Here is a 24922-nt window from a genome sequence, read left to right on the forward strand (position 1 = left end):
AAACTAGATATAGTTCCTATTCTAATTTAAATACTAAGTTTAACACCAACCACCCAAATCGAACTCTAGCACAACTAGACTTTAATTTCCTTCTTCTCTTGTGTGAGGTCTAAGTTGCACTGGACACATTAATGAGGAGGCTGCTCTTCAAAGTCAAAGGGTCTCTTTCAGTGCAACCTCTGAGAGAACAGCACTCGGACAGCCATAGGTGATTGGAAAGAGGGTGGGCACTTGACCCGGGGCAGTTAACCACAGGCTGGCCAAAGGTCAGTGATGCAGCCTAGAGTGAAAAGATCAGTCAAATCAATTCGACTCCCTCTCTCCAGAATCTGATAGAGAAGTACTGAGAGAGAGAGAGAGAGTGGAAAAGGGTCGCCACAAAAAAGTAATATATGGAGAAAGAAGCCACAAAGAAGAGTTAGGCCAAGGTCACAGCAAAGCCACAGCAACGTTAAAACAGAAGCTATGAGGTAGTGAGGAGGAAGTCAGGAGAACATGGTAAGAATTAACAACTGGCACCAAAAAATAGAAGCTGACAGGTAGAGAGCAGCAGAGTCCCGTGAACAGTGGGCCCTACCCTACATTCTTGGCTACTGAGGCTCCTAGAGCTATTTTGAGTCCTGTTCTAGTCCCTTAAATCTGGGCTGTCCTGCCTAGCTTCTCAGATGCGGTTGTACTTAAGCTTTATTTGCACATTTCTTACATTTCTATGAGTCCCTGTTTCCCCACTGGCCCCAACCTATAATCCCTTCATTAAAATTTAGGGGAACTGAAATAAGTTCCCATACCTTGTACTGAAAGCACATAGTAACACTTCAACTCCATCTAATAAAGGGACTGATTTATGATTAGAGATGTCTTCCATGAATTCAACATAAGATATATTAGACACTTTAAGAGGGGGAAAATAGGGTGGCCTGGGTGGCTCAATCAGTTAAGCGTCTGCCTCTTGATTTCAGCTCAGGTCATGATCTCAGGGCTGTGAGATCAAGCCCTGCATCAGGCTCCACGCTCGGCGTGGAGTCTGCTTGAGATTCTCTCTCTCCATTTCCCTCTGCTCCTTGCCCCACTCATGCACGCTCTTTCTAAATAAAATCTTAAAATTGGGGGGGGTGGGGGGAAATATGTAGACATCGACAAGGAAGCTGATCAAGTGACTCCCATGGCAAACCGAGCTGGTACCTGAGTGACATTATCTTCGTCAGCACTGTTGAAGCGTTGCACGTCGGGAGAACACCGGCTGCTGTGTTGCATGGCACGAGGTTGCTGTTGCGGAGCACTAAAGCTATTGGGGTAGTAATTTGGAGCACCACCTTCAAAAGAAAACCATACAGATTCACTTAGGGAGAGGAAAAATGAATTAAGTCTACAAGCAGTCAATGTAATAAGATATAATTCAAGTGGCAATCACACACACGTGCATGCCTAGATATACACACACAATTTACATATGCAGGTCATGTACATATTATTTTTAACGTCTCCTATTTAGCTATAGGCAGGACTCAGATTCTTAAAGAATAATGCCACCTTCCAAATGCTCTCATGGGCGGTCTCACTCTGAGTTTTAATGAAGAGATCTCAAGTTTTCTTTAACACTTCAAGTGATCTGATCTTTAAAATCTTCCGAAGCTTATTGGTACAAATATATTTATACATGTTTGATCTGGCCCCCACAGAAGATGAGACCCAAAGATACACTTCAAATCTGAGTTTCATCTGGGCTTGGGCTCAATTCAGACACTGAATCACGGAACTCTTGGGAGCAACTGAAAGTTCTAGCCCTGCTCCTTCAATCTACAGACACATATAAACTGAGCCCTGAGATGTTAACTGCCTGCTGCAAGGTCACATGGTGGCTAGTGGTAGAGCTGGGATCTAGGATCTGTTTTGTCTCTTCCATTCCAGCACAGACTATATTCCCATTACACAACTCTATTTCACTATTCCTTCAAGGTTTTAAGATTCTTGGAGTATCTTTCCTTTATTGACTACGACTTTACTCAATTCTAACTTCCCTTTCCCTTCCCTCCACAGATAAATAAAAAAGGATTGTTTTTTTAGTTTGATATTTCTAGTATGGCAGCACTCATTTATCTGGACTTATAGAAAAAATAATGACAAACGCAATCAAAACATATCTTCTGACTTCTGGAATAAATTAAATTTTTCATTTTGGCACATTTATTTTCCTAACTGCTTCAGCTAATGTTGGCTGAAGCCTGAATTACCTGAGCACATGCTGCCTAAGCACGAGTGGCCTAGAAATATCTTGAGTGTTTTGAACAAACCAATCTGAGGTTAGAATTTTAACCAGCTCATTGCCAGGATAGATTATGCAGAATGAATAATCAAGAGGTGCCTATAGATCACACCCATCAAGTGCATGCAGGAAGAAGGAGGGCCCCATACTATTATGGGGCCCAATTATTAGCCCTTGGGATTCATTCCAGGTCAGCAAAATGCTCCAACAACCAGCTACCACAGTGGTCTTCTGCACTAAGAATTAGTTCTTTGAAATGTGCCTATTTGAGTAATTTTAAAATTCTATCTCCAAATGAGTTCTGACCCTTCCTCTGGGAGTTGTCTTCAAGTCACTGACTGCTGGGAACAATTAAGCTCTTTCATTAAACTTCAAGAGCACAACCCAAATGCTCAGCTTATAAAAGTAGGTAAAGGGTGTGTCAAAATGTATCCTTAAGTAGTTTTTCATACACATGCCACCATCATGGTGAACAACAATGATAAACATGAAGCAAGTACTTATTAATGAAGTTCCAGAATATACATGAACCTCTCCGATACAGCCAGTCTCAGGAACAAAAGGACTGACAAATAGGAAAGGAAGAAATCACTTTAGAAAAAAAGTGCAGAAGACCAACACAGGAAATATCAGCTATTTTGGGCAACAGCACACCCCATGAGCTCTATAAACCTCAGGGAGCAAAAGTGCCGCAAACACCTGATGTAATCAGTTAGTGAGCAAGTAAACTTGTTTAATACATACAAAGGCCTAGTCATAATGGTAACAAATGCAAGGCACAAACTCATATAAACAAAATAATCTTAAGTCTATAAAAAATAGTCCCAGAGAAAACTGGCAGGAAATAAAGCAAAATGCAACAGTTGTGGCCTCTGAGTGTTGGGGCTGTAAGTGGGTTTTTCTTCTCCCCTTCTCTTCTTTCCCTTATATTTTCCAAATTTTCTTTAGGGCACATGTATTATTTGTATCAGAGAAAAGTAAACTCGGTTTGAATACAGACATCTATGGCTAAAAATATAAATCATCAGTGAAATTTCTGAAGGGATCAATGTAAGCAGCCTATTACTAAAAAAAATGTGCCCAAATAAGAAAACAAAAGAAAGAAAATTAAGATCGATATTAAACTGGGGAGCATTAAAAGGAAAAAACATTAATCAAAGATTCACTAATTAAGAACAAGTAATCAAAAATAGAGGCTGTTTATACATGGCACCAAAGACAGTAGTTAAAAGAAAAGAAAATCATAAATTTGATAAATGAGCTCCAAAGAACAAAATACAGTAGAGTCTCATCTCACCAGCTGATTTACATGAATTCAACTATATTATATTCACTTTGAAAAAAAAGTGAGGGAGGATTCCTTGATTCACTCTGTCTCCCTTATTCTAACCTGTCCCGTGCCCCGTTTGTTCCTCTTTGACCCCAGCCAAGTGCAATGGAAAACAAGAAACAGGAACTCTTGCACTTTTGCACTTCCAAGAGTCTAAGTCCTAGTGATTTAAGAGTGATAAGGAACTGCCCACTTTGTGAAAAGTCTTTAAAACCTAACCCCTAAGCTGAATGCTACTCTTCAACAGCCAGTGTGAGAGTTCTTTCTCCCACGGTTATCTGATGGACGGCAAGGAAAATGTGAGATGGGAACTCTCAATAAAACATATCAAACAGATAAAAGTATAGAGTCTTCGGGCAGTTTAAACCATCCTTGCTTCACAGAGCAGACGGTCCCCTGGGTTGTCTTCATAAAGCAGAAGCCTGAAGACCACAGGCCTGGCAGGGCATCCTGCCCTCTGCTCAGTGGCGCCCTTGGCACCCCCCCCCCCCCCCCCTAAATCAGACGTCTGAGGCCTACCCTGATTGTCGAGCATGCACATGGGGCCGTCACGCTGGTAGTTGGCCACTCGAGCACGGAAAGGACAGTTCACAGGTATCTGAAGATAGTTGGGTCCCAGGCGGTGGCGGTGAGTGTCAGGATAGGCAAAAAGGCGGCCCTACAGTTATAAATGAAACAGGCACTGACTGCGTGCAGTCACACACACAGCAGAATGGTCTGTACACTTCATTCAAGCACAAAGCACTCTGTACAGTGTTACCACCAAACCGTGACTAGCCCCCCAAAAGAGCGAAGTTTCTTCTCTCATGAAATGAGTTCTCCCGAACTGAACAGTCCTTAATCTTCCCCATCATACAGCCAAAGAGCCACAAGTCTTCACACCTGTTCTAGGTAAGAACTTCTTTTTTCCCCTCAAATAACAAGTTAGTGCCCTGCCTTGTATTACCTCCTACTCTCAAGGATGTTATCACATTGTAAAATACATCTGCTAGAACCCCACTAACTGGAATCTATGTCCTTTTCACTGTGATCTGGCTTACTGCTTTGGATAACGCTTTAAAGTTCATTAACACGATCTTGTTGAAAGGTAATGGAGACCATTGTTCATGACCATACAGCCACTATCACCCTGGGACGCTCATTAGTCCCCATCAGAGTGATTTCAAAGGTCCCCTACCTGGATCGCCACTTCCAGTCCCTCCTCCACCATCACCGTCCTACACACTCCTGCCAAAAGCATCAGCCTCAGACCTCACACAGATTATGTGACTTAACTTACTCAAAAAACTTGAAACATTTCCTCACTGGTCACCAAACGGCTAAATAAGTACAGCAGTCCTTCCCTGTTGTATGTATGGCTCCTCCCATGCTTTCTGGCATCAGAACTCACAGCTAACTGACTCACATTGTAGAAAGACTGGGCTAGGGACTGATATCTTGACTGCACCTACTAATTAAAGTTCTAAACACACTTTAAAAAAAAAAAACAAGACAGCACATTAAATTTAAAATATGTCTGCCATAGCCAAAATTAATACCGACAGAAATTATGGGATTCATTCATAAATTCAATTCACTAATAGAATTGCATGATTGCAGTTTATCATCTTTTCTCAGGATTTTCTCCCCAACAGTTTCAATGAAATGTCTTAGACATTTGCTTTTTGTTGTTGCAGAGAACATGGATATGATCTGTGGTCCTTTGCCCTGGACGTAGGCCTCCACCCAGTGCTTCTTAGCTCTTCTAATTGTATGACTCAGTGTTGTTAACTGTCTCCAGGTCTCACTGTGGCCCCAGAGACCCTTGGTGACCTGAATTGTGAAAAGAATTTGGATAATATTTGTTCTTTAACCTGTTCCCTCAATACCAGGGTTATGCAGTTTTAGCTTTACCCATGATAAATTCATGCCTTGGCAAATCCCAGTAAGCTCCTTCACACGGTTCAGCTCCCTTCCAACCCCAAGGGAGGGAAGGTTGGATGCCCAGGGTCCCAGGGCTTGGCTTCCTTTACTCCTTTCAACACAAGCATTCTGCCTGTGCTCTGTGATCTGCTTGGCTTTCCTTCTCTATTCCCTAACCTCCAGTTCGCCAACTGGACTGATTCTACTTGATACACACAGATCACATTTCTCAAAACTGAAGAAACCTTTTCCTAAAAGGAACAATTGTACAAACTTCCACTCAAGCACTAAAGTCCCCTCTGACCTGTGCTCAATGTACCCAGTCTTATTTCTTCTACTTTAGGAAGAAGTGACTGTTTGCAGTTTATATAGACCCAACATGGCCCACCATTGTGCCTATACTCAGGTCTCTCTCTTGCCCCATTTTACCTCTGTTGAAAACTGAAATCCTACCCATTCTTCAAAAGCCATCTCAAATGCTACCTCATTCTTGAAACTTTGTCGTCATCCTCCTAACAGACAAGATTTCTCCTAATTCAAATGGCATTCTGCCTTATAGTTATCTTGTGTTTTTATATGTTATAGCAGCCAGAGCAGTCTATCATCCACAGAGAGGTATTCAATTTCTATTAGTTAAGGGGCAGCTGGGTGGCTCAGTCAGTTAAGCGTCCAACTCTTGATTCAGCTCAGGTCATGATCTCAAGATTGTGAGATCGAGCCCCACATCAGGCTCCACGCTGGGCATGGAGCCTGCTTAAGATTCTCTCTCCCTCGCCTTCTGCCCCTTGCCCCCTCACATGTAGGTCATCTCTCTTTTTCAAAAAAAAAAAAAAATACACACACATATATACTTATATATATGTTAAATCGAACTGAAAGCTAATAAAACACTTATTTTCTATAAAAGTCTTAGATGTTCTCAATGTCAAAGCAGAAAAGTTACTATTAAAAAAAACAATGGTGGGGCCTGGGTGGCTCAGTCGGTTAAGCGTCTGCCTTCTGCTCAGGTCGTGATCCTGGAGTCCTGGGATCGAGTCCCACATTGGCCTCCCTGCTCAGCAGGGAGTCTGCTTCTCCCTCTGCCCCTCATCCTGCTTGTGCTCTCTCTCACTCGTTCTCTCTCTCAAATAAATAAATAAAATATTTTTTTAAAAAAAGCAGTGGAATCTTAGCTTGTCTCCATGGAGAGTGACACCTGAACCAGAGTTAGATGCTTCTATGAGAAGCAGCCGTCAGTCACTGTGGCCTGATCTTGGGTAATAATCTTTCACCTTTGTTTCATGGTCAGAGTCCAAAAACACAAGAGATTGATTTACTCAATAATTATTAAGCAAATTATTTTCCTACTGATTTCTGGTCCAAAAAAGTATTTTTCACTCTTTCTACTCTTGAAAGAGCCTAGTGGACAATGATGAAAAAACAGGGAATGCGTAGGAACATTACTGAAACAAATGGCTAAATTAACCCACTGCCTTCAATCACTGGTGACATAAAAACCATCTCCAGTCTCTTTTTACAGACAGAAAAATTCAAGCATCACCATGGGATGGTGTACAATTAAAAGTTATATCGAACATTTAACGACATTCCCTCCCATCAATGACAGACTGAACAAAGAGTGCTTTACTCTACAAATACCTGAGGCGTTTCTAATGTAACTTCTTTTAAATTAAGAGACTAAATATCAAAGTCTTAACATACTCTGAAATTTGCTTTATACTGTAATACTGTAATGTCAGGATGCCTCAGTCAGACCCACAGGAACTAAGGACCCAGATTAATTAAAACTTAAGTGATGTTCTAGTTAATTCTTTATATAAAGGTCATGCCAAATTATAGCGTGTGTGTATGTGCGTGCGCTCACGCGTGCATGCATTCGCCCGTGCACACACCTGCACTCCTGCCTCAGAAGATCTCCATCCACCAGGCTTACCTGAAGCATTTTGTCAGGGCTGGGCTCAATGCCAGGTGGCATGTTGCTTGGGTCAAATGCCAACTGTTCAACCTCAGCGAAGTAATTAACTGGATTCCGGTTTAAGACCAGTTTACCAACTGGGATAAGAGGGTAGTCCTGGTGAGGCCAAATCTAAAAATAAATGTCATATTCACAATTACCAAACAACCAACTAAAAGAAATTAAAGTACTTATTAAAAATACCAGCTTTCCAGGTGCCTGGATGGCTCAATTGGTTAAGCATCTGCCTTTGGCTCAGGTCATGATCCCAAGCTCCTGGGATCTAGTCCCGCATCGGGCTCCCTGCTCAGCAGGGAGTCTGTTTCTCCCTCTCCCTCTGCCCTTCCCCCCACCCGGCTCATGCTCGCTTGCTTGCTCACTCTCTCTCAAATATATAAATAAAATCTTTAAAAAACATTACCAGCTTTCTAATATAATGAATCTAATATAACAATAATTTTTTAATCCAATAAAGTGAAAAGAACTTAGGTGAGTGCACTGGTTCAATCTTTCACAACAGTAAATACTGACATCTTCCCTGGGCAAAAGGACATCAGCTGTTTCAAGATTTGTTCCCTCCTAATAATGATAGATCAAGCCACTTTGAGGAACTCAATGAACTCAGCAAACAGGAACTAGAAGTGAGATCCACAGGCCAGGAAATTGCAAAGCAGCTGCATGGCATTTCATACATGACCTCATGATCGTTATGAATACTTGACTGGAATTTGTAAAATTAGGTACAAAGAGACTTAAAAAAGAAAACAATTTCGTTGTTAACAGACTCACCTTGGTAAGATCAAATGGATTGAATGGAAAGGTTTCCACCTGATTAAAAGTCATGACCTGGATGTAAAATGTCCAGGAGGGGTAGTTGCCTGTAGCAATGGCATTGAAAAGATCTCGCAGGCTGTAGTCAGGATCTTCCTGGGAAAGTCTAGCTGCGTCTTCAACAGAAAGGTTTTTGATGCCCTGGTCAGTCTACAGAATGAGAGAAAGCAGCTCAAACTGAAATGTATTGGCAAAGTTATAGAACTTTAACCAGTTATGCACTGAAGGATGATGAGTAACACAACTCAAACACTGGATTTTCCTTGTTCAAATCTGATACAAATAGGAATTCATCAACAAGAAATTCTACTCGGTTATCTTGATTCTTTTAAATGCTAAGGGAATCTGTACATACATTTCATATTTAAAATTAATCCTATATTTCCCTTTCTGTATCCTGTATTATTTGAATTTTTTAACCTTTAACATATAATTTATTTTCAATTTCTCACCCATATAAAGAATGTTGTACTACTGTCTTCAGAAAAGCCGAGAAATTTTTGGCATAAAATAAACATAATATGTACCACTTTAACCATTTTAAAGTGTCCAATTCAGTGGATTTTTTTAGAATACATCTCAAAATAAAGTTGCCAGATCACATAGTAATTCTACATTAATTTCTTGAGAAACTTCAAAATTGTTTTCCAGAGTGGTTATTATTTGAATTTTTATACTCATGTTACTTATCAAATCAGAAAAAAAAATCAAAAAATACTTTCAAAATAGGCAAATAATTTTTTTTGCATGAAGTAATTTTTTATTTCCCTGTTTTGTAATAGCTCAAATCAATTATTGAGATTGTGCTGGTTAGCATCCCTCTACCCCAACTCTCTTCCTTTTATTTCTTTTCAGAAATCACAGAATCATAGTTCATAGAGCTGAAAAGAACTTCAGTAGAGCCGCTCTGAACCAGTTAATTCTCTGCCTACGAGCAGGCAAAATTAGTATTCTGGCTTCCCAAGCAAGCCATGAAGACCCAACTAAGTTAGTCACTTTCACCAACACTCCTACTATCACACCATACAGTCCTTCAACAGATTCTCACCTGTATCTTATCCTGAAGGATCCCCACAAGCCAAACATGGAAAGATTTCCTCATCAAAGTCAACTCTGAAACTCATTCTACCACAGAAATCTCGAGTCTCTCTAGCCAGCAGCAAGATATGAACCCTTCTTACTGTCAGACCAGAAGTCACCTTCCAGATTTAAAAATGGAGGTCACCATCTGCAGATCACCCAGAGACCTAATATATTAAATTGTGCAATAATATTGCAATACCTTTCTGATTTTAACTTAATCCCTCGGGCTTAGAAAAGACTGGTCATAAATTAGAATAATCCACACTGATATATCCAAGTAGGTCTCAGGCTACCCCAGGGCCCTCTGCTGAACAGGCCCATAAGCAATCCAATCCTTCCAGGATCATGGACAGTTGCTATTATTATCCCAATTTCACAGTGACAAAGCTGGAGCACAGAGAACTTTTAATAATATGACCACGTCAGAGTTACCTAGAAAAGGTATCTGAATTCAGACTGGTCTGCCTGCAAAGCTACCACCATGCGGGTGCCCCAGACACAGTCATTTAGCCCTTGCTCTCTGTGACACAACACTGCTCCTTTTGGCAGTTACAAGCCAATGGGGCAACTGTTACTTAAAACTGTCCTCTGCCAAAGATTATATATATCCAAGATATAAGTATAAAGAGGGAAAACAGTTTTCCATATACCTACATAAGTTGTTCAGATAAAGATTAAGACAAAACAGAAGAAAACAGGTCTTGGGTAGATACCATTAAGGAGACTATATTTGTCCTGAGTCCACTTCTGGGCTGTGCTTATTTTAGCAGTAGTATTTGGAAACACATTCTTAGGCCACCAGAGGCTTTTTTTAAATACCTTCTAGAGTTCTCTGAGAATACTGCTTACTGTAACAAATGCCAAGATCATAAGAGAGAGCTCTTTCAAACACTTCAGTTAATTAAAATGTTCTCAAAGCTTCCCCTGAAGGTAACTTATTTGATATGATTATATGAAAGTAAATGAAAAAGACAATTCTTAGTTTTTTACATTTGTAACTGATTTTACTTTTTTTGCCCTACTCATAATACACCCTCAATAAATGCTAAATAAATGGATGGATGAGTTTAAAAAAAATTAGGAGAAATGTTTCTGGAAAGGTAGCATCAGATTGAAAGTGATGGTGAGGTTGGTATTACAGACAGGAATGCCCCATTTTTGCCATAGTCCCCTCTTGGACCAGAAAAGATATCTATGTTCAGGACCATGACTCAGGGCTAGGAAAGGCAAAGCAACATAACACTTCACTGTTTGCTAAGGCTTAATTCTAAGCTCCAACAAAGAAGTCTAGAAAGCTAGGCTAAACCTGGTAGAAATCTTTCACATAGCCTAGAGGCCTATATTATTTGAGCCCAAGTCAAAACCTTAAGTCTTCCCTCTCCAGGGAGAATGGATATTCACCTGCCAGCGCCAGGAATATTAAACCAGAGAACCAGCATTAAATGAGGATTTCCCCAAATATTTACGCATTGCCCCCAGGGCCCAGAAGGAGAAGAAAGCCTGACCATTGTTAGTAGCTGTGTACTCCTACCCTCTGGCCACATGGAAAGAGGAGACCAAAGAGAGCCCACACAGTTCCCTTAACTGGGCAGCATGTACCTGTTCACTTGGGCGGAGCCAAGAGAAGAGTCATGGTCCAAGTCAACTGGACCAGTACCTCTCAGCCTTCAGAGTGGAGGTAAGGGAAAGGCGGGGAGGGGGCTTAATCTTCTCCCAATCTTCAGGAGAAGTAAAGAGATGTGGGTTGTAGGAGCCTTGTACCTTCTGTCCTGAAGGCAACATGTACCTTATAATGGAATTTGCAATAAACCACCTCTCCCTTCTCATTGGTCAGCTTAAAAGCATGCGATCCATATCCATTCATGTGCCTGTGTCCATCTGGAATCCCTCGATCACTGAACAAGAAGGAAACCTAAGGAACAGAAAAATAAATCCTAAAATTTTCCAGTTTCAATCAAAACATCCTAGATTTTTAAAAGATATTCCTAAGTTTCCAAAGAATCTCTTAATGACATGGAACACACTAAGCAAGTTCCCATAGGAAAGATTATCATTAGTATCATTTATACAAAATAACAAGAATTTTAAAGCAGAATGATATGTAAACCATTAACTCATGGCTCAGAATTCAATAAAGATAAGCAAAAAAAATCTGAAAAGTAGCCTACCTTATTACTCAAAATCTATTTTAACAGTAAATATGTTTGGTAACACTTCTCCCTTCTTTCCCTAATACAAAGAGCTTTACTTCGTACTAGAGATTTTAATCCTTGATATTGTTAAATATCAACTGATAATGTTTCTAGTATCACTTAAGGGCTATGAATGGGGGAAGATTAACAAAATCAGTCATTATAAAACTCTTCAGGGTCAAGAAATCTGAGGAAGCCTCCCAAAAAGAAAGTCAGAGGGGGGCCTCGGTGGCTCAGTCGTTAAGCATCTGCCTTTGGCTCAGGTCATGATCCTGGAGTCCTGGGATCGAGCCCCACCCCACATCGGGCTCCCTGGTCAGCGGGAAGCCTGCTTCTCCCTCTCCCACTCCCCCTGCTTGTGTTCCTCCTCTCGCTGTGTCTCTCTCTGTCAAAGAAATAAATAAAATCTTTAAAAAAAAAAAAAAAGAAAGTCAGAAACCAAGTCCAATGAGATATAGCCAAAGTTGTTTGAGAAATACATGATGAGGCATAGTTCAGGTGGAACATTATAAAAGAGTGAAAAAGAAGAGTTCCCACCTGATGCAGAGACTCAGGGCGTAGGCTCCAGAAGTCCCAGACCATGTCCGGATCCCTCAGGTGTGTCTGAGGGTTTCTCTTTTGACTATGGATAAAGGATGGAAACTAAACAGAAAAAGAGAAAAAAATCCCAAAACTAAGTTTATAGGAATCCTGGTGTCTTACACTATACATTGCCTACTAGATTATAACTCGGAACAAGATAATCCTAGAATGTTACACTGCCAAAGCCTAAAATGAAATTTACCCTCTACATGTTTCCAAGACAAAGTGCCTCTTTTTATTAATCCTCTAGACTCTACAAGGAAAACTGGACTATTCCCAGGAAGTCAGTGAATCTTGAAATGCCAAACTGAAGATGAACGGTAACTGTTATTTGATCTTATAAAAAGATATTAAATACAGAAAAATGTGCTTAAAAAGGCAATCCAGCCAACCCAAATTCCCTTCTTTCCGCTTTCCCCAGGGCTTCTCCTCAAATGCCAATCAATACAGAGTGTTTGAAATCAATTTAAATCAAACATTTGTAGAGTGCAATATACTTTATCACCTACCAATATGGGATCCCTGACGAAGAAAATGGGGGTGTTATTTCCAACAAGATCCCAATTACCATCCTCTGTGTAAAATTTCACTGCAAACCCACGAGGGTCACGAACTGTGTCAGCTGAGCCTGACTCTCCAGCTAGAAAATTCAAATGGGAAAAATGAAGCATAAGCCAGAGTACCTGGCATCCAAAAAATGTAAAGTCATAAAGAAACACTGGGATCCATCCTTTCTAATCTACTTCCTCGAAGGAAGTCAGATATTTAAGTGCCTGGGTTATTATTTCTACCATCTACCAGCTAATTCAGTCTACCAATGAAACAAAAGAATTGAGAATAATAAGAGAGCACATAACTGTAAAAGCGGAAAAGATTAGCCATTTAACACAAGACAGCTTTGTTTAAACAGGTAATGAAAATTTAAATTAAAATAAAGGAAGAAAATAATTATAAAGATTAAGAAAGTAAACAAGGAGAATAAGTGAATCGTTAAAATTATGAGGTTAATATTAAGAAAATGAGTGAAAATGTAGATTCTTATTCTTAATGTCATTTATTTTTGCATCCACAGTATTTTAAAATGCACAAACACAGAGTGAAGAGAAATGGAATTAATCGTGCGTTGTGGGGTGTTGAGATGTAGCATGATAGATCTAATTCATACTAGCGCTACTGAAAAAAATAGAAATAACCCCATCGTGCAGTGTAGATCTACAGATGAGATTACAGCTAATGTCTGTAAAGCATCTAACCATGGGTGCCATAGAGTTAATTCCCAATAAAGGGCAGCTATTGTGGTTGCTGAATAAGTGCTCCACTCTACGCTTTCATCTGAGGCAACCACTTAGAGGAAAGTTCCTTCCAAATGTCACAGAATTGTAGTGCTGGCCTCTGCCTGAGTGTGATTTCCTAAGACCTCAACAAACAGAATGAAAAGGAACTTTCTGCATGTCTCAAAATATTTTTTCTACTGTAAAACCTGGCTATCATTTGGAGAAGTGTTTTTTTCTATCTTCTAATATGCTTTCCTTGAAATGTAGTTATAAATGCCCCAAAGAAGGTACAGGGTTGAGTTAGCGCAATGCCAGTCACGCAAACAGACGGACTTACCGACAGTGGAGAATCGAACCGCAATGGGAGTCCTCTTTCCAATATGCTCAAACACCTTCGCTTTGGAGTATCTGGTAATGTCATGCGTGACCTCGAAGTAGCCAAAAGCCCCTAATGAGAAAGATACAGAAATCCTCATCGTGAGACCATCGCAGACCACTGGGCCCTCCATAGGCATCTGGGTGACAAGAGAGACAGATGGTGCAGCACTGGCCTTCTGGGAGCTTCCAAGATTGACAGAAGGGAAGACAGATGCCGAAACACAAAATGATGGGGGCAAAATGCAAAGCACTCAGTGCTACACTGAGTGCTATGCAGCTGGAACCAAGAGGAAGGAGAGATGAGTGGGGCTGGAAGTAGCAGGTCAAGGCTGACCCAAGGACACAAGGGTCTGGCCCAAGTACAGGAAGGACACAAGAGAAGAATAGGGGAAAGAGGAGAAAACACAGGGAAAGAAAGGATCGATTAAACACTTAGGAAGACACAAAAGGCCAAACTACAAACTGAACAGCATACCAAAGCCCTGATGGAAAAGCCACACAGAAAAAGCTGGAGAAGATGGAAGGAAAAAATAAAGAAACTAGAAAGTTCTAACTGGGAGTCTGAGCAAGCAGCTAAGAGAAAAACATCTTCTTCCTTTCTATCAAGATTTCTTGTCTCATTGAGTTTTCAGCTTTCTTTTAAACACCACCCTATGTTGCGTTTCTGCAATAAAAGCAAGATAAAAGTTTTACACAACTTTTGGACAAAAAAGGAAAAATCACCACAAACCCACCCCCGAACACAACTATCCTCAATTTTGCACCGTTCGCTCCAGTATGTATCCCCTCAGTGCACATCTAAATCTAGCTACAATTTCAGCATGCCCATGTCTGTATTTTCATATTTTTATTTCTTCACTAAAATGTACAATGGAAGAAAAGGAAGACCCCTTTCATTTTTACTAAAATATTTTATATATCATGTTCAATCCAGAGAAATAACCATCATTTACAAATTCCTCTCCTGATGGAGTTGTGAAACAATCCTTTTACAACAAATAAACATGGCTCTCACCTGCTCCTTTGGCATGCACGACTCTCTCAGGGATTCTTTCCCGGTCAAAGTGAGCCATTTCATCAGTGAAAACCACATCCTGAACAAGAAGGGGCCCCCGGGGCCCCGCTGTCATAACATTAAGCTTGTCTCCGACTGGGTTACCGGCGCCGGTGGTCAGGACATCAGGTTTCTAAGTGAACAAACAGAAAAGGACAAAGAGCACTGGAGAGTCAGTACAATCAAACCATTATTTACATTGGCAGAGGGCACACTGTTTTCCAATTTTTACACCTTCTGCTCAAACTCTTTTTAAATTTCCTGTGTCCAAGATGCTGAAATACTACAAAGATATGCCACTGCCTGAAATTCAGAGGCGGGTCTCAGAAATCCTTGAAAAATCTCAACACCAATCTGCCAAGAAATCTGCTCTGATGAGCAGAAAGATGGCTAAATTAGCCGCCAACTCGCTCAGCCCCTGCTCTCAATACAGCCACCGGGCTCCAACACAGGAAGCCTCCGGAGAGGGGGATCCTATGCACTTAACACGGAATGTCCAAATCCGAGACCATCGTGAGAAGATGGTCTCTGGAGAGGCCATGCTGGTCAATGGTCAACTTGCAGCTGCTTTCTGAGTGCTACAGATGTTCAAGTGGGTCATCCCGGATAGCATTCACTTCTCTCAAGCAGCGGGGGCCCAGCTCTTTCAAACATCTCTTTCCAATTCCAAAACAAAAAAAAGTCAAAAAAGTCAATGGCTTTTATTGTCACTGAAAATAAACTGTTGCTGGTAAGATGGATTATAGTATTAATTTTCTAAAAATGTCAAATGTCCCTGAAATGGGATAGGTTATTTTAGTGTAACAAAGAATTAGTTTTCTCATCCACCCAGTTCTCCAGGATCAGTTACATTGGAAGCCTCCCGGCTACCCCTTCTCCAGAACAGAGCAGCAGCCTTTTTCAATAAATGATCCTAAGCAGCTCTTAGCATCATCTTGGCTCACACCCTCTACTCCTAAACAGGGACAACTGCCTCTCCAATGTCTTCCCCTGGCCACTGGGAAACCAGGGGAGATGTATGGGGAAAGCAAAGCCAAGTCATCTCCATTCTAGGAGAACAACTCAAAAAGGTCTAGTGATGAAAGTCCATGGTACCAACTTCAAGTGCCCAGAAAAGCACTATGCACAGAATTTTCACAAACCTGGAGTGGAGTGTATAACTCTTCCTCTCCAGGTACACCTGCTCTGAATATTAAAAGAAGGTCAATACCTGTCTCTTCCCTAGAAGGGGATATTAGGAGGAGAGGGGTCACTTTAAAAACCATAAAAATACCATAAGCTCTTTGGGAAAATGCACTCAACAACAGAGATCTTGGAATCTTCAGAATGAATAAACAAGACGCATACACCCACTAGAGTTCTTTTCGCATCGAAACGGGAAGAGGCCAACATGGAACCTTAGGGAAATCGTGAGTGCTGGCATCACAGAGCCTGGGTCCAACTTCCAGCTCTGCCAATCACCAGATGTGTATGTGCGAGCATAGTACTTGCTATTTCTGAGTCTCAATTCTGCATGTGCAAAATGGACAAGAAACAACGATCTCCCAGAGTTAATCCGCGGACTGAAAGCACTAAATTCATGCAAAATGAGGGCTCCAGGAGAGAAAGAGAAGAATAGGGGGAAGAGGAGAAAACACAGGGAAAGAAAGGATCGATTAAACACTTAGGAAGACACAACAGGCCAAACTACAAACTGAACAGCAGGCACACCCACGCTACCATTTTACTGGCTATGTGAAGTGATCTGATAGCAGAAGCAAAGCATTTTAGGTTTCTTTATCTAACCACCATGACACGTGTGTAGGCATCCATTCAGACTCTCTTGCCCCATCCCTTCCTCATCCAGCAGCAAATTCTTCCAAAATCTAAGAGAGTTTAAGGGTCTGGTCAGCAGGTACCACCCAATCGTGCCACTCTGTTTTGAAGATACACATGTGCTAATACATGGGACAATGGTTACTTTTTTCTTTCATTTAAAGTAGAAAATGAATCAGAAAAAGGAAGGGGGAAATTGTAAACTTCATCTTTGGTTTAAACCTAAAACTCTGAGTTTCACTGGAATCAGCGGGGGAGCTTTTTAAGGCATAGATAGCTAGAGATTTCCGATGTAATTAGTCCCAGTGAGGCCTGGGCATCAGGATTTTTTTTAACTCCCCAGGTAATTCCTAAGTGAAGCCAGGATGAAGCACTACTGACTTCAAGCTTTGGGATGATCCACAATTAAAATAATAAAAGAGTCTGAGCAAACAATCTGTCCACACTTTACCATGCTCTTTTCAACACATAAACATAGCACTGAAGGAAATCTAACATAAATAAATAAATAAATCAAGGGGACTCTAACATAAATAAATAAATAAATCAAGGGGACATCGCATAAAGGAGAGAAGCACGACAGAGAATACCAACAGGCTCCGGAAAAAGAAAGGTAAACAGGTCAGAGTTGTCATTTATGTCACTCATGAAAGCAGTAAGGGAACATCACACGTCCCCTCCAGATGACCAGGTCAGAGTGATATGGTCAAGAATAAAAACCAGACCCGGAGGAGGCACATGTACGGCAAGGTGGATGAACGGACGGCTGAGTGAAGAACTAAAGAATGAGAGGGTCTCTCCTGATGGCCCGGACCCGTGGAAAGCTGGGAATGAGAATGCTGGAATTTTCCGCCATGGGGCTTCCCTCCCACCCAATGCAGGAATGTCCTCCACCACACCATTCATTCTAAGAAGTGAACCTGGGTTTCTCCATTACAAATGTAGCATCCAGCCTCTCTTCCTTGCTCGAATAGATCATTGGTCCTCATTTTTAACAGCTTTCCTCACACATGCTAATGTATATATAATCTGCCTTCCAAAAAAGTGGCAAAAAAAGCTTCAACAGGGTCAGCAAAACAGAGGGAGTCCAAAGGGAGGGCAAAGACCAGGAGAAAAAGATCTCCAACTTCAGGGGCTGTTTAAGGCAACATTTGATGAGAGAACCCGACCTGAACTAAAGAGAGGAGAGTATTTCTTAGATGGCGAGAAGGATGTCATCTACTTGCTGAGAAGAAAAGAGTTAATGAAATGAAGCTGTATTAAATAAAATGAGCAGTGGGGATGGGGAATGGACCATGGAAAACAAATTTTTAAACATAAATTCTGAAAAAAGTGCAAGGCTTTAGAGAAACTTCTAGAAGATAACAATAGCTCAGTTTGAGCAACGGTCTTGCCTCAAAATGCCCTCTTTTCTCATCTTGATGTTATGAGGAAGTGACAATGGACACTCCGAGGCTAAAGGTTCCTCCTCACAGAACCCAAGACAAAAAGGAAACAAAAGCAGTTATTTAATGCATCTGTTTGCCTTGAGGGACACTATAGTCCAGCTATGGCTCCAAAAATACTACAAAAGAAGCAATTAAATCATCTCCCTAGCTTCCCTTTTCTACTCTCTAGGTATATTCAGAGTCAGGAAGAATATGTGCATTAAGACTTAGAGTAAATTCACCCAACAGCATTCCAAAAATTTTTAGGGGGTGCCTATGGTGTGTTAGGTGTTGGGGATTGCAGCAACAAACATCAACATTCCTGCTCTCATGGAGCTCACAGTCTACGGGGGGTGTTAAATGTTATATTTACAGCAGCAAAAGCTGACAGGTAGTTTAAATATCCAAAAATAGAGGAAGAGTTAATTAATGAAGTATTATGTCACCATTAAGAATTTCACCCACAGAAAAATTTTAATAACAACGAAACCATCTTAACATTTAGGTGATATAATTATAGGTCATTTTAATTTTCTTTAGATTTCTATTTTCTTTCCTAAAATAATTTTTAAGTCAGAAAGTCTTTGCCTATATCTAATCAAATATCATAAGTTTTTCAAATTATCTATATTTTGTATTGACTTAATGAAGGCAATGTGATATACCTTCATGTCATAAAGTTCCTAAAAACATTTTTTAAGGTCTTATTTTATTTATTTCAGAGAGAGAGAGAGAGAGAGAGAAAGCGTGTGTGCACATGAGTGGGAGGGACAGAGGGAGAGAGAGAAGCAGATTCCCCACTGAGCAGAGAGCCCAACTCAGGGCCCCATCCCAGGACCCTGGGATCATGACCTGAGCCAAAGGCAGACACCTAATCAACATAGTCACACAGGCACCTCCCTAAAAACATTTTTAATGAAGGTACTATATCACCACAAGTGTCTACTTCTAATCACTTTTCTAATTACTTTCTAAAAACTCCCTAAACTATGCTTAATTTTCACTTGCCCATGTAAATTTAAAAACATGAAATTTTCATTTGGAGTTACCACATCTTCAGCTTAAAATGACTGCATAGAAAACAAAGAAGCATATGATAGACATGTAGTCATTTTTATGAGGAAAGTCCCTAAATAAGACTCCTCTTCTCCACGTTCTTTCTTCAGAGAAATAATTACAACTGAGAGGGAAAATTCTTCAGAGAACATGCCACTGTTGAGCACAGGCTCTTAAACGAATGTTAACTACCAGAGTTCATCAATGATAACATACACGATTTTTTAATAGTTTAAGATCTTTAAAACTGGGGTATGTCTTACCATCTGTGGCATCTTAGCAATGAGTCCTGGTTTGGACAGGCAGGGTTTTCTCCTTCCGAGTACTGTATAAGACACTGGTACATTTCACAGGGCGTGGCATCTCAGACTCAATGAAATAGGATGTTCGCTCAAGGCTGGGAAAGCAAGGTCTTAAAATCTGCTATATTTTCAAAAGCAGCTATACTTAGTGTGTAAATTCCTTTGTTAAGATTGATACACCAAAACTATGGCCACTAAGTGCTGACCGAAGAGAGGCAGGGGCGGAGGAGTGTGTGTGCCCGTGACCATGAGGGAGCCCGACATGGAAGAGGGACAGGGTGACATAGAAGAGACCAAGGACGGAGCACCGAGGGACAGCACCATCCCCTCACAAGGAAAGGGAAGAGGCAGCGAAGGAGAAAGAACTCACAAGGAGGCAGGGAAGAAACAGAGCCTACCATGGACTCGCGACTCCGGGACAGAGATTTCGGGACAGAAGCCAACAGAGGTACTTGCTGCACAAAGACCAATAGAATTGAGGACTGAAAAGAGGCTTCCGGTCTTGGAAACCTGGGGCCTCTGGTGACCAGTCCCATGACAGTTTCAATAGTAAGTAAAATAAGAAAATGAGAGAGATCCAGCCACTGACCACTACTGACAGCGTGACTTGAACCAAGGAAAAGAGGACTCAGACGGGGAGCATCTGAGGTCCTGTAATAAAGGATTCTGACCATTGTGTCCAACTTTAAATCAGTGACACTGCAGGTTTAAGTGACAGTGAGCAGGCCAAGGAATGCGGAGCAGGGAAGGAAGCAGAGGTTATGAATGCAGTGTCTCTAGAACAGCAGTGAGAAAAGGAAGGGGGGAGGGGTGGCGCCGCAGCCAGAAGGCAGTGAGCACCCTGTGTCCAATTCCACGGTCAGCACCACGCACCAAGCACTGCGATCAACCCCACTCTAAATACAATGTTTTTGTTCTGGTTTAGGGCAAACTTGCAGCAATCTCCCACATTTTGAATACTTCTGAACTAGTAAGTGGAGAGCAGTCAAAACCAGTCCTCCGGGGCTACAAACCACCACAAAAATAGCCAGAACGGAAGACTTGGAAGAGGATGCCTGATTAGGGGAGTCCAGTCCGGTGAAGCCACTCCCAGCACCAGCTGAGAAGGACAGAGGGTCAGGAGGGGACGAAAGGAGAGAAGAAGGGGAAACAAAAAGCCCACAAACAGTGGGGCCAGCAGGCTCCCGACAAGGCTGAGGGCAACAATAAGGTGCAGGCTTTATACGGATGCTAGGGGGGAAACAGCCGGAGGGAACAGTAAGTCTGAGCCTGTCTACAGGTCAAGGACACAAAAAGCAGCTGTAGGGCACCTGGGTCACATTAGAAGCTCAACCATCCCAATATGGACCCCTCATGGTGCCATCCAGAGGGTGCAGCATTAAGAACAAGGGTCCCTCAGGCACCCTCAGTTCAACACTCACTCATTCATTCCACCGGCATTGTCCCTGTCCGCCCCACCTCCCCCCCACACCCGTCCCCACAGACCATAGAGGCTGCCTGGCAAGAGGAATCTCTATGTTCGGCACAAACAACAGGACGGGGGGCCCCTGCAGGACAGTGAGTGCGGTAACCCAGAACACGGCCACGCCCCGCAGCCTGTGCGCCTGGTTCTTGCAAGCAACAGACCAAAGAAACAACATCCCAGGATGCCAGCTCTGGGCTTTCTCTAGTAATAGGATAGAGGGTGGCCATTTCTGGTCCAAAGCTAACCAAGAAGGACAGAGGATCAATGCAATTGACAGAACTGTACAGAATTCCTAATTTCCCTTAGTAACTACCATTTCTGAAGCACCTGCCATATGCGAGGCTTTATCCTACCTACCTTTACATAAGTCACCTCACTCAAGCCTCCAATATTCTAGTGAGAGACGTTATTACTCTCATTTAATGGGTGATGCTGTATGATTGGAAAATTTAAGTGATTTTACACAGATTTCAATGTTGGGGCACCTGTCTACTTGTTATATACAAGTATGATGGGCAAAGAGATATCTTCCAACTTGCTATTATGTTGTTGTTGTTGTTGTTGTTGTTGTTGTTTTTAAACTCAGATCACTTTAGAACTAGAATTTTTTAATGAAAGAAAAGCTTTTCATTGCTGGAGAATTCTAAGAACTCTCTCTCTCTCATGAAAAGCAGCATTTGTACCTGTTAAGATATTTACCTTTCTGGCTGACAACTATCCATGACATTTATACATGCTTCTCCTGAACCAAGAGAACAAAATATTTATAATTCCCTATTTGCTTCACTGTTTTTCCTCTCTAGACAGTATACTCGTTTTACATCTATATCCCTGACACCTGACACGATGCTGTTATCAACAAGTACACACAAAAAAAAAGGCTTGTGTGGGACTCCTGGGTGGCTTCATAGGTTAAGCATCCGACTCTTGATTTCAGCTCAGGTCATGATCTCAGGGTCATGGGATTGAGCCCCACTTTGGGCTCCGTGCTTGGTACAGAGTCTGCTTGTCCCTCTCCCTCAGCTCCTCTCCTCTCTCTCTCTCAAATAAGTAAGTAAAATCTTTTTAAAAATGCCTATGGATTCAACACGTGAATAAATTAAACTATGGACCAACACAAAATGGCCAAAAAAGATTATTTTAAGTAGGAGAAGGAAGCAGCAAAAGTCTATCCCTCTCCATCCATCTCCCCTTCCAAAAATAAATGAGAAATATTTGAATTTATACCTTCAAATTCTGATCAAACATCTTTAGACAAATGTTATGAAAACTGCAGAAACTGGCAAAGAAGGACTTTGGCTTGGCTAAAACTGACACCATGATTAAAAGTAGGGACTCAAAGTAAAATTCCATTTTGGCTTTGCTCTTTCTAATTTTTGGCTGGAGTCTGATAAAATATTCTATCAACAGTTTCCATTTATTAGTGCCCTCTGCTTACAGAAGTTCCAAGAACTTACTAAACATCATTCTTCCATTTTTTGATTGACAAAGATCGGTAATACAGCCCATCCCTAATTTTCAATCCCAAAGGAGTCATAATGACACCTTCTCATTCTCAGAGATCAACACAGAATATACCTGATATTTTCTAGTAAATTATTGCTTAACACTCTATATTTATTCAATAAAGATTCATTAAGAACAAGGGTCCCTCAGGCACCCTCAGTTCAACACTCATTCATTCCACTGGCATTGTCCCTGTCCCCCCCACCTCCCCCCCACGCCCGTCCCCACAGACCACAGAGGCTGCCTGGCAAGAGGAATCTCTATGTTCCACACACCTATGTACAGAAAACCAAAGACTGTCCTGGCCCTCAAATTTCTTTGGGGGAAAGGGGAGAAACTGGACTGCTCCAGGCCTCCTGGCCCATTCTGAGGGACTGGGCAATTTGGGAAAAGAACCTAGGCCTGCACAGGGCCCCCACCCTTCTCCCCTTTGGAAGCCAGTGGCCACAGGCAGTACATACCCTGCTCTCCCAGGGGCAGACCTGGTAATCTCCACTGCCTAAATGAAAGAGGTAAATTCAACACAGGGATGTGATCTCAGCAAGCCCTCTTGGCCAAAACTCCTAAGCCACATTCTCCAATCAAGCCTCTAGCAGTAATAAAAGTAACCCTTGGAACTCACTCATCCTGCTGACTCTTGATTCAGCTTGGGTATGGAATGTGTGTGTGAGAGGTCTTACTTACTAGACGTTCTCAAACCGCAGCACAACAACAGCTCAGTACGGAGGCATCGTTCTAAACTCTACCTGGGTTATCACAGTTAGTCCAGCTGTCTGAAGTAAGGACTAGTACAATCCCCGTTATATAGAGAAGGAAACTGAGGCACAGAGAAGTTACGCAACTTGCTCCAGGTCACCACCTAGAAAAGGTCAGAATCAGAATCTGAACCCAAGCAAACTGACTCACGAACCCAAACCCTTAATCACAACACTACAGCATTTCTTAAAACAACAGAGCTAGCAGGTCCTGTAGGCATTCTATAAGCTAGGTAATTGACATACATTAATTAACACACATGTATTACCTAAATGAATCCTCAACAATCCTTCAAGGTAAGGAGAATTATTATCCCATTTTCAATATGGAGAAACCAAGGGGGAGGGAGGTGAAGTAACCTGTCCAGTAGTCAAGCCACAATCTGAATCCTGACTATAAAGCCTAACCCTTCACTTCTTCACGAAACCACTATAAACTGTGTTTATAACCACCAGAAGATAAAGAAGAGCTTAAAAGACATATCAACCGGCGCAATTTTGAACCTTACTCAGATTTGGGTTTGAGTAGAGAGAGACAGAGAGAAAGAAAGATGTGCCAAGGGTCCCCAAGATCACCCACCTCCAGGTGATTCCCTAGGAGGAGTCATGGGACTCAGCCCAGTCATACTCAGGCTCTAATTTATTATAGCATTTTAATACAAAGCAAAACCCCTGCAAGGAGAAAGGCACATGGAGTGAAGTCCAGAGGAAACCAGTGTAAGCTTCCAGGGTCCTCTCCCAGGGCAGGTCACATGGGACACGCTTAATCCCCCACCGAGATGTGGCAACACCTGTGAAATGTTATCTAGCAGGGCAGCTCATTAGAGACTCAGCACACAGGGTTCATATAAGGAGCTGATGGTGGAGGTGCCCCCTGGCTCCCAGCAGGAAAGCAGGGGTTCAGTAAATACCACATTGTTTGCATGGCTCCAGCACAGTCAGCCACTCTTAGCAGCTCAGGTGGGGGAGCCTTCCCGAAATCCAACCTCCAGATGCCAGCCAGGGGCCACCTTTGCAAGTAGGCCTTTCTAAAGACAGTCATCTCAAGTCTGTAGGTGAACTCTTTTCTGCACAATCAGGGAAAGTGAACACCCTGACTGGCTGAGTGACAATGGTATTCTTAAAGAGTCCTTATTTTTTGGAGATATAGGCACTTGGGAGGTTCATTACACGATCCTCTCTACTTCAGTTCTGGTTTGAAATTTTCCACAATATGAAGCTTCAGGGGTTTTTTTTGTTTTTTGTTTTTGTTTTTGTTTTTGTTTTACACCAAGAATCAAGGAGAAATGTCTAAGAAATAAGGAAGAAGGTGAAGGAAGAGAAAGGGCAGGCTGCATCAGTAACTCTAACAAGTGAGTGCTCATTCTGACCACACTCCGTACTGAATTCTTTCCCTATAGCCACCCATTTGGTCAAGACAAAGAGCAGAATTCAGCACTGCACACAAAATACACACTAGGCAACCAACCAGAAGGTTAATACCAGCTCCTGCCCAAAGAGGGCTTATCATCACCAGAAAATGTGGAAAACCCTAACTACCACATAGGCCATTTAATACTAAATTCCAGATGTAGTCTGATGGGTTTTTTTTTTTTTTAATTAACCTTAAGACATTCTAAGCATCAGAAGGTACCCTACCTTAATTAAGGCCACATCATACCAGGGCGATTCACAAGGTCAAAATACATGAAGTGATAACACTGGGAAATGTTTCTGATTGCCTTAATGACCAAAAACTATGCTTCCTGGGCTA

At 41.7% G+C, this 24922-nt stretch overlaps 1 protein-coding gene across 1 annotated transcript in view; it reads right to left on the reverse strand.

Moving 5' to 3' along the window:
• Positions 1-24922, reverse strand: part of CAT (catalase) — a 37285-nt gene that overhangs the window by 6952 nt on the left and 5411 nt on the right. Inside the window, exons 2-10 of the mRNA XM_025878438.2 lie at positions 14805-14976; positions 13749-13859; positions 12647-12777; positions 12093-12197; positions 11150-11275; positions 8239-8430; positions 7429-7581; positions 4113-4251; positions 1183-1313 (exon numbers count right to left, since the gene is read on the reverse strand). Of these exons, the coding sequence (XP_025734223.1) occupies positions 1183-1313; positions 4113-4251; positions 7429-7581; positions 8239-8430; positions 11150-11275; positions 12093-12197; positions 12647-12777; positions 13749-13859; positions 14805-14976 (1260 nt within the window). The remainder of the gene's footprint in view (positions 1-1182; positions 1314-4112; positions 4252-7428; positions 7582-8238; positions 8431-11149; positions 11276-12092; positions 12198-12646; positions 12778-13748; positions 13860-14804; positions 14977-24922) is intronic.

Source organism: Callorhinus ursinus, unplaced genomic scaffold, assembly GCF_003265705.2.
Source record: "Callorhinus ursinus isolate GAN/ISIS: 27379988/994484 unplaced genomic scaffold, GSC_fseal_2.0 scaffold21, whole genome shotgun sequence".
In the NCBI taxonomy this organism is placed as follows: domain Eukaryota; kingdom Metazoa; phylum Chordata; class Mammalia; order Carnivora; family Otariidae; genus Callorhinus; species Callorhinus ursinus.